This window comes from Chlamydotis macqueenii, chromosome 2 (assembly GCF_036417535.1).
Source record: "Chlamydotis macqueenii isolate bChlMac1 chromosome 2, bChlMac1.mat, whole genome shotgun sequence".
NCBI classification, from domain to species: domain Eukaryota; kingdom Metazoa; phylum Chordata; class Aves; order Otidiformes; family Otididae; genus Chlamydotis; species Chlamydotis macqueenii.
The window spans coordinates 64,396,838-64,406,642 of record NC_141557.1 but is presented as its reverse complement, the minus strand read 5'-3'; the positions used below and the strand labels follow the sequence as shown (position 1 = coordinate 64,406,642).

Here is a 9,805-nt window from a genome sequence, read left to right as displayed (position 1 = left end):
GGCCACGGACCCGTCGCCGCCGCCTGTCACCGGTGCGCGGTCATGGCGAGCCTCCTTCCGCGGCGGGCAGCCGCCGCCGCCCGCCGCTGCCGCCTTCTTCTTCTTCCCCCTCCGTCCCCAGGGCCGGCGGCGGCGCGACGCAGCAGCCGGGCGCTGCCCGAAGCTCTGGTGCGCTGGGGCGGCCTGGTGGGCGGCCGGTGGGTAGAGACGCCCGCCGCTTTCCCGGTGCAAGACCCGGCCAGCGGCGAGGAGCTGGGCCGAGTGGCCGACTGCGGGCCGGCCGAGGCGCGGGCAGCCGTGCGGGCCGCCCACGGGGCCGGCGCCGCTTGGGGCCGCCTCCCTGCCAAGGTGAGCGGCAGCGGAAGATGGCGGCGAGGGGGTCTCAGGCGGGGCGCGGCTCCTAGCGCCGCCTGGGGCGGGAGGCGGCCGGGGCGGGAAGGTCCGGTCCGGCGAGGGCCGCCCTTCCCTCGGCGGGCGCCAGCTGCGGAGCAGCTGTCTTCTCCGGGGCTTCGCTTCGCCTTCGGAGGAGCTTGTCCGGACAGCGACCACGGCAGCCTTCTCTCTTCGTAGGAGAGGAGCGTGCGGCTCCGCAGATGGTACGAGCTGATGATAGAGAACAAGGACGAGCTGGCCAGGATCATAACGGCCGAAAACGTGAGTACGGTGGCGGGGTTGGCTGCCCCGGTCAGCACAGGTACTGCCCTGTGCCAGCCTTACCGCTGCCTGCGAGACATAACACGGGGATGCTGACATTGAAACAAAATAACCCCGACAGCTGTCAAAACACCGTGTCGTAGTTTAGCCCGCAGTCTCTCTATCACTCCCCCCACCTTCCGAGAGAATAGGGAGAGATAATGTAAGGAAAAAGGCTCGAGGCTTGAGATAAGGACAAGGAGGAATCCTTAAAGTTACCGTTATGGGCAAAACAAACTTAACTTGGGTAAAACTATTCATTTATTACCAAAACTAAAGCAGGATAATGAGACAGAGAACAAGATAACGTCCCCCCCACCCCTCCCTCTTCCTGGACTTAACATTATCTCTACCTCCTTTCTCCCCTGAGCGGCACAGGGCAGGGGGAAGAGGGAATGGGGGTTGTGGTCAGCTCATCACACGTTGTTTCACGCCACTGCTTTGTTGGAGGAGGAGGAACTCCTCAAATTCCTCCTCTGCTTTGTGAAACTGCTCTGGCGTGGGTCATCTCTTCCACAGGGTGCAGTCGCTCCAGAACAGCTGCCCCAGCGGGCCCTCCCTGGGCCACAGCCTCCTTCAGGCATCCACCTGCGCCGGCGTGGGGTCCTCCCTGGGCTGCAGGTGGATCTCTACTCCTCTGTGGGCCTCCATGGGCTGCAGGGGGACAACCTGCTCCACCATAGTTGTCACCTCAGGCTGCAGGGGAATCTTGGCCAGGAGCCGCATTACTCCTCCCCCTCCTTCTTCACTGATCTTGGTGTCTGCAGCTGTTCCTCTGACAATAAATTCTTCACAACAGGCAGGCAGATGCCTCTCAGGTTCTCTTCACATCCATCTCCTCTCCACTTCTTGCAGCCAGGCCTGGCCGAGTTGGGCCCAGTCAGCTGCCTGGCAGGAGGCCAGAGGGTGAGGCCTGCAAGGCCCACAGGGCTCACGCCTCCCCCTCTCTGCCCCTGCGTCTTCACATCTTCTTCTCTTTCTTTTGTTTCTCTGTTTTCCCCTTCTTAAATATGTTATCACAGAGGTGTTGTCACGGAACATTCTGCTACAAATTGGCTCAGCCTTGGCCAACAGGGGGTCAGCCCTAGGCCTGGCCAAGTCCACTGGACAAAGGCGAAACAACTTCTAGCAGTTTCTTACAGAAGCTGCCACTGTAGGCCCCCCCCTCACTAAATAAAACCAGAACACACCATGTATGCATCTGACCAGTTAGCTGCCATATCTTGTATGAAAAAAGTTGAGCTTAGCGTACACGTTGTGCATTCACATCGCTCTGTGAGGTCAATGGATAATGTTTCAAACTTAGTTCTATTTCAGGCCAACAACAGTACCTAACAATCTAGCAGAAATCAGACCGATGTTGTGCTTCATGGTGTGCAAAAGTATACATCAAACTAAACCGTGGTCTTCATGGCAGAAACGTTTGTGTTTTATCAATCAGCTTCATTGACTCAGAAAACAATGCAGTACTGTTAAAGCAAGTCTCCAAGTTGAATTCACTCAATGTGCTTTGGTTTGCATCACAGAGCAGTCTGGGAGCTCACAGACTGGTATCCTTTTGGATAAAACCATGCTGGAAGATACTTCAGCAGCTCCTCTGTGGTGTCCCAGCAGCTAATGGTCATTCAGTCCACAGGATCAGACCTGGAGGTCATCCAAAGTAATAGTCCCTGAAACAGATGTCCCTGACATAAACTTGTAACTGTTTTGCCATGATTTTGCCATCTTCTTCAGAACGGTAATAGCAGCTAACTGCAGAGTGTGTAAATAAACATATGCTACATTTGCTATTGCAGCTTCTTGTGCTGAGCAAGTACGAATCCAGGCACAACATACACAAAATGTTGACTATACAATGACGGTATATTGAAGCCACACAACTATTGCTGCTGCAATCGTACAATCTTTTTTGGAGACTGTGGTGTACATGATAGGGGATTATAAAGTACTCTGATAATAACAGAAACTCCAAAATGACTTGAATTTGTTTTTATCGCTTCAGTTTGCCGCTTACAGTGTATCTTCAATCTGATTTAATCAAAGGGGAAGCCTCTGAAAGAAGCACAGGGTGAAATCCTGTACTCTGCTTCATTTCTGGAGTGGTTTGCAGAGGAAGCTCGCCGGGTTTATGGTGATGTCATTCCAGCATCTGCGAAAGACAGAAGAATCCTGGTGCTGAAGCAGCCAGTAGGAGTGGCAGCCATTATAACCCCAGTAAGCATAGCTGAATTTTTCAAATCGTATGAAGGTTTTCAGCTCTGCCCACAGCATGGGGCCTTATGGTTCCTCCTGCCCAGGAAACACCCCTGAAGGTTTAATTTCTACCTTGTACTCGCTTCTTCCTGGATTAGCAGTGCTTCTTTGTAATGTTCACTTACGACAAAGCACATCATGCATGTTTGTTTAGGTTATCATATAATTACAGAAAATGTCAACTATTTCTGCAAAAATAGGAGGCAGAATTTTCACAACCTTGATTGTATTTTTCTCTTTCATCCTAGTGGAATTTCCCCAGTGCTATGATTACCCGGAAGGTTGGTGCTGCTCTGGCAGCTGGCTGTACGGTGGTAGTGAAACCCGCAGAGGACACACCTTTATCAGCGTTAGCTCTTGGGGAGGTGAGCTGTTATGATAAGCTTTACATTAGCAGTGGACTGAAGCTGTAAAAGGGGATTCAGATGGGCTTCAAAGGTAACTTTGGCCAACTTCATGTATGAAAGACAAGCTGGCTGAATTGATCCAGAGGTTTTCGTTTAGTAAGAATCTTTGAAAGTTGCCTTTTATATGGTCTAGAGCCCCAAAGAGGACCCAGCCATTTAACTACACAAATGTCTTTAGAGAGTCGTAGAATCATAGAATGGTTTGGGTTGGAAGGGACCTTCAGAGGTCATCTAGTCCAACCCCCCTGCAAGGAGCAGGGACATCTCCAACCAGATCAGGTTGCTCAGAGCCTCATCCAGCCTGGCCTTGAATGTTTCCAGGGATGGGGCATCCACCACCTCTCTGGGCAACCTGTTCCGGTGTTTCACCACCCTCATTGTCAAAAATTTCTTCATTATATCTAGTCTAAATCTACCCTCTTTTAGTTTAAAACCATTACCCCTTGTCCTGTTGCAACAGGGCTTGCTAAATCTTTCCTTTGATTGCTTTGAATGACAGCCAACTTAAACTGGAGCAAAGCTGCTCTCTTGAGGCCGTGGCATCTTTTATTAGTTGTACTGTGCACTTTTGGCTTCCATTGACTTACAGACTGGTTTATTCAAAACAATAAACAAACATTTAAGTGACTATTCCTAATACAAAATGCACTGATAATGCAAAATATCTGTTTCTTTTGTTGCAGCTGGCGACTCAGGCTGGGATTCCAGCGGGAGTGTATAATGTTGTTCCTTGTTCCAGACAACAGACACCAGCTGTAGGGGAGGTTCTGTGCACTGATCCATTGGTAGCCAAAATATCTTTTACTGGCTCCACAGCAACAGGAAAGGTACGTAAGTGCACAGAGTATCTTTGAAGATTATTACTGTGGTTATACTGGAAAGCTAGGGGGAAAGTGTGTGCCTTTGTAGACAGCTGCCTTCTTTTCTGGCTACTGTACATAGATAGTCCAAATAATTGGATACTTCTTGAGATACCGCCTATTTACTTTAGTATCAGTACTTCACAGAAGGATGTCTATGTGCAACTTCTGGATTATTGCCCTTTATTAAATTATAATGAGAACAGTCCTGTAAAAGATGCTCTTATTTTATATTGTAGGATGACAACATGCTAATAAGAACACTGACATTGAATTTCAAAGGTACTATTCAGGAGTGGCTTCTGCAGTTGAGAGAAAGTATTAAAGAAGTCAGGCCCTTGAAACTCTCCTGTCAGCCTTAGTCAATAAGCAGTCTTGTCACCATCTGTAAATAAATAAAACTGCAGAGTGTGGCTAGAAGGTGACAGAATTCTATGGGATGGCAGTATGCAGAATGAATAAAAAGTCAGCTATCAAGGCAAATCTTAATTCCAAATTCTATCAGATCTTGGAAAAATTTTCTAAGCGTAGTCAAGATTTTTATACCAAAAAATAAAAGAACAAGCAAACAAGAGAGACAATATTAGTGTATAAAAACCTGACCTGAACTGAAGTTGATGAAAATCCTTCTCTTCATTATTTCTTGGCTAGAATTTAATCTCTAAAGATTTTAATGATGGAAATTAGTCCTTGATTTTGTCATAGGAGAAATCAGATGGTCTAGCATTATAGAGAAGATGCAGATTAATTCCCTGCCAAAGTTAGTGTTTCACTGCCTTCCATTTGTGGTTCCACAGTTCACATCTGGTAGAGGTACAGATTTATGTCTCCTCTGTCGCCTACAGATACTGCTGAAACATGCAGCTGGCACTGTGAAGCGAGTTTCCATGGAGCTTGGAGGACATGCTCCTTTTATAGTGTTTGACAGCGCCAATGTGGACCGTGCTGTTGCAGGAGCCCTTGCTTCTAAGTATAGAAACTCAGGACAGGTAAGAGTAACCTTTTTGTCCCTGTTTCTGGAAAGTGAAGAGCTGTACATATAGTTTAAGGTGTAAATAAGCTATTTTATGTAAAAGGAAAGCATGGAACACCTCATTGTGCAGAGAAAGATGCTGGAGTCACGCATAGCTCTGGGCACTCGAGCCAGTTACCAGCAAGTCTGAATGAATCACACTGTAAAATCTCATGTAATTCCACAGCATACATGGCAGTCAATAGTGTCACTGAGAAGGAAGACGTTCACTAGGACCCCTCGCAAGAGCGTGAGAAGTGATAAGGCATTTTGTCACGTGCTTTGTTAGAATTAAATTCATTGGAGAACTAGAGCTGTAAAGAGACACCATCCAGGCTCAGTTCTCAGGATTGTATTTTATAACATGTACCTAGCCATTCCTTAAAATAATGGCTTCAAGTCTCATGTTAAATGTTTCTATCTATAAGGTTATGTGTTTGATTCAAGCTTTTTTTTTGTGTGTTCTGAAAGCACCCAGCAGGAGTTAAGGGGATTGAAATCTGTTAAGACATTCATGGCTAGATTTTTCCACAATGAGTAGCTTTAAAAAAGCAATAGACAGGATTCAAGTGTACATTGCTTCAAATGTATTTTACTTACAGTCAAAACATTTTTAAGAGCATCACTTTCCAGAAGAGTCAGCTGAGCAAGGCGGCATGGAGACTGTTCCAGCCTTGAGTATTAGCTCTGCATGTGAACAAGAATTGATGAACTCTAGCTTTGGAGAGGCAGCAAGTTTTCGGTGGGATTAGGAGGTCATTTGGTTGGGAAAATGTGGCTTGAATAACACAAGAAGAAAACATAAGACTAATCTTGGGAAGAAAGAAAGGAAACAAAATAGAATGGAATGTGGACAAGGACCACTGACTGATCAGACACAGATTGGACATGATCTAACGTAAAAGGCACCTCTACTGCTGCACAGAAGGATAAAGTAGCTGTTACTTTTGGTAGACTGTAGCAATTAAAATCGGATGTAGTCAGAGCAAAAGTAGCACAAATAAAGAGGCCACTGAAAGCATTTAAAAACAAATTCTGGGAAGAAAGCAAACTAAATTAATGAAGGAGCTATAAAAAGACTGCACACACACCACCAAGTGTGATCGGAGGTTCTGCTGCTCAGTGCAGCCTTCTGCAGTGTAATTAGAAGGTATTTCTTACAGCTTCTGCACCTTAGTTGATCCATGTATCAGAGTCCACAGAACTCTTAAAACCTTTTCCCAGCGTAAGTGACTTAAATTTATCAGTGTGGCATATTTTAGACATAGAATCATCGAAGCTGTATTTCTAAAGTGAGAGGGATGATGAAAGAAATGGGAAAGCTAGGTAACAGTTTAGGATGATGGAGAAGAAGCAGAGGACAGATCACTGTAGTAACCTGATACTGTGGAATGAAGACCAGAATGAATTAATAGATTAAATACAATATAAACCCCTGTTTGTTTTTCCTTTTCATGTTTGTCTTCAGACTTGTGTTTGCACAAATCGTTTCCTTGTGCAAAAGGGAATCCATGACAAATTTGTGGAAAAGTTTGCTAAAGCTATAGAGAGAGAACTACACGTCGGAAGTGGGTTTGATGCAAAAACTACCCAAGGGCCACTAATTAATGAAAAAGCAGTGGAGAAGGTATAAATTAAAGATCTCATTTTTGACATCTTTATTTCCTTTTTATGATCCATAAAGTAACTTTAGATTTATATTTCGCTTTTTTTCATGCTTGTTTTGTTAGAATGTATTTGCAGTGTGGCTGGAAGTGTCTTCTGTGCTCCAAGTCCCTATATACATATAGATGAAAGATGTGGCCAGTTAATGTATCATTCCCCTATTTCCATTAAGGGAAAAAGAGAACCCTCCTGATTACTTCCTAGCTGTTCTCAATAACATTTACTGAAATTGGATACACTGTGAGAGTTGTATGGTGATCCTGCAATTCTGAAGCGCTGTGAATGACAATTAATTTTGAAGAACAGTCCCTCTGTTTGGAAAAAGCTAAGCAGAAGAATACATTGAGGTTAAAAATACCAGAGCTCTGGATGTTGTAATCACTTGAAACCATAATGCATGGTTTGGGTCTTCTGTTTAGGATGACTCATGACTCTAGGAAATTATTTTCTTTTTTAAAATCTCAATAAGTCACATTTTCTATAATATTTCACCCTTCCTAAGGTTAAAGATTACGTGGTTCATACTTGCTAAGATACTATGGCTCAGTTATATGAAGGCTTGGTTTGAATCCTGTTACACTTGAATGCTGCCAGATTCTTTCTGTTCATAAAATAACAGAATATGAATACTCAGAGTTATTTGAGAGACAAAGGATACAGTACTTTGATCTCTTCCCTTTGTGCATCACAGAAGTGTTTGTATCATATACATCTATATATACAAATAAGCAAGTACTGTATATAATCAATTAACTGCCTTTCTGTAATTTCAAAAGACAGTATTCTAGGTGGAATTCTAGTGCTACTTTAGTTTTCTCATTGCTTTCTTGTCTTTGGATCAACTGTAGATGTAGGGGGTGGAAAACATTCTTGCAGTAACATCTTGAAAGCCATCTGTTTCTCTTTAAGTGACAGTCATGTACTTCTGTTTTCATAGTGCTTGATCACCAATATCAGGTGTACTACTTACTCCTGCAAAGACCTTCTCTCATGTTAGATGTAATATTTTAATTTCAACAGAAAAGTTGAGACTGGGGCTATATGTATAATTTATTCCTCTGAAATTATTTCAGACTGAGAGAAATAAAAATTCAAGAGAAATTTTAAATAATACTGCAAATAGTCTTATGCAAAGTGCATGCGTATCTTCAAAATCTTCTATTTAATACTGGAGAGTATTATTTCTTCAGTGGAAAATAAACTATTGTTCATTCCTAAATGCTGATTGAGATTTTTGTTTTGCATACCTCAGGTAGAGAGACACATTAATGATGCAGTTTCTCAAGGAGCATCTATTGTGACTGGAGGGAAACGACACAGCTTGGGCAAGAATTTCTTTGAGCCAACATTACTTAGTAACGTTACAACAAAAATGCTTTGCACCCAAGAGGAGACATTTGGCCCTTTAGCACCAGTTATCAAGTAAGATTATTCATTTTCCAGATTAAAAATAGCAATTAAAAAAAATGAAAGATTATTTTGAATAAATAAGATTTGAATGACAGTTTGCCTTAACATATTTTTGTACGATCACACAAGTTGTGTAATAAGACTGGGGTACATACGTGAAAACTTACTTTGGATATGTAGTTTATTTGTTTCTCTCTCTTGACCCAATTTTAGCATGTCTGCAACTTTTTGAAAATTATTTTCTTTTAAATTGTATCAGCAGTTTAGCAGGGGTAGATAGCAGTAGAACCTTCATCAACTTCTTGATTTATGGTATGAAAAAGGAGGCAGGACTCTGCAGTTTGTGGTGTGATTTGCTAGTCCTAAGTTTTGCTGACAAAGGATGACTTAGAGCTCTCTTTTCTCCTTAAAACCTTCTGTGCCTTCATCCAGAGCAGCTGGATGTGATGGAAGAACATACAGTTATCTCTCAAAGTTGAGAGTGCATGTGTAGTTGGGGAAATTGGTGGGCTAACCCATGTGAAGTCAATGTTTTAGCTACCAGTATCTAGGGAGGATAAAGGCAATCTTAACTACTTAACTGCAGTTTAAAATAAGAGAAGTGGTAGAAACTCCTCCATTGTTTCAAAGTGAAAATTAAATTAGATGTTTAAAATACACTTTTGGAAAAAACTGCATATTGACTTTTTTTTTTCTGATAAGGCTGCTTCTTGTCAGTAAGTCAGCAAGATGGTAGATGAACTACAGGCCTCATTTGTACTTTTTTCTCTTTATATTGACAGATTTGAGACTGAAGAAGAAGCTATTGCTATAGCAAATGCAGCTAATGTAGGTTTAGCAGGTAAGCCTTTCTGTCAGATAAATATATTTCTGTGATTTTATGAGCTTTACTGTTATGGGGTGAGGATTTTTACTGTCAATAAGTCTCTTTTTTACAGTCTTCTGCAATTTTTCTTCCTGAGTTTAATTTTCATTCCTGTATCTCTTTGTCTGTGTGGCAGGATACTTCTACTCCCAAGATCCAGCTCAGATCTGGAGAGTTGCAGAACAGCTGGAAGTTGGAATGGTTGGTGTTAATGAAGGCATAGTCTCCTCAGTTGAGAGTCCTTTTGGAGGGGTAAAAGAGTCTGGCTTAGGGCGAGAAGGTTCAAAATACGGCATCGATGAATACTTAGAAATAAAATATGTCTGCTTTGGAGGCTTATAAAAATCTTCAAAAAGCACAATCCTGATAGCTTGGAAAAGAGTGCTCTAGTTTTAATATGCTTCTTGAACCAGAAACATGTATGAATGCAACTTCTACCTTCTTTAAAACTAAGCAACCCTGTTCTGTATGTGCAGAGATATTGACAGTATTCTGTAGTGCCATATGTTTTTACATGTTCTCCATACCTGTTTTTTCAACAATACGATCACAATGTGCACCATTTTTAGTAAGAAGCAGGGAAGAATCCACATTTATTATTCTTTCTTTACCGTTGTGTAACTGTGAGGACTTGGAATCT

At 43.0% G+C, this 9,805-nt stretch overlaps 1 protein-coding gene across 1 annotated transcript; it reads left to right on the top strand.

Annotated features, from left to right (window-relative positions):
* The first annotated feature begins 16 nt into the window (after positions 1-16).
* ALDH5A1 (aldehyde dehydrogenase 5 family member A1) lies at positions 17-9,642 on the top strand. Its single transcript, XM_086743151.1, has 10 exons — positions 17-348; positions 571-654; positions 2,737-2,907; positions 3,195-3,311; positions 4,037-4,180; positions 5,059-5,202; positions 6,694-6,852; positions 8,143-8,312; positions 9,083-9,141; positions 9,302-9,642. The coding sequence occupies exons 1-10, from the start codon at positions 43-45 to the stop codon at positions 9,505-9,507; spliced, it is 1,560 nt and encodes a 519-aa protein (XP_086599277.1). The 5' UTR covers positions 17-42; the 3' UTR covers positions 9,508-9,642.
* The last annotated feature ends 163 nt before the right edge of the window (positions 9,643-9,805 follow it).

Bases quoted from the DNA above. Each gene is read 5' to 3' on its own strand.
- ALDH5A1 (XM_086743151.1), top strand. From the start codon at position 43: ATGGCGAGCCTCCTTCCGCGGCGGGCAGCCGCCGCCGCCCGCCGCTGC. The intron at 655-2,736 runs GTGAGTACGGTG...ATTTAATCAAAG, and splicing joins GGATCATAACGGCCGAAAAC to GGGAAGCCTCTGAAAGAAGC. The intron at 9,142-9,301 runs GTAAGCCTTTCT...TCTGTGTGGCAG, and splicing joins AGCTAATGTAGGTTTAGCAG to GATACTTCTACTCCCAAGAT.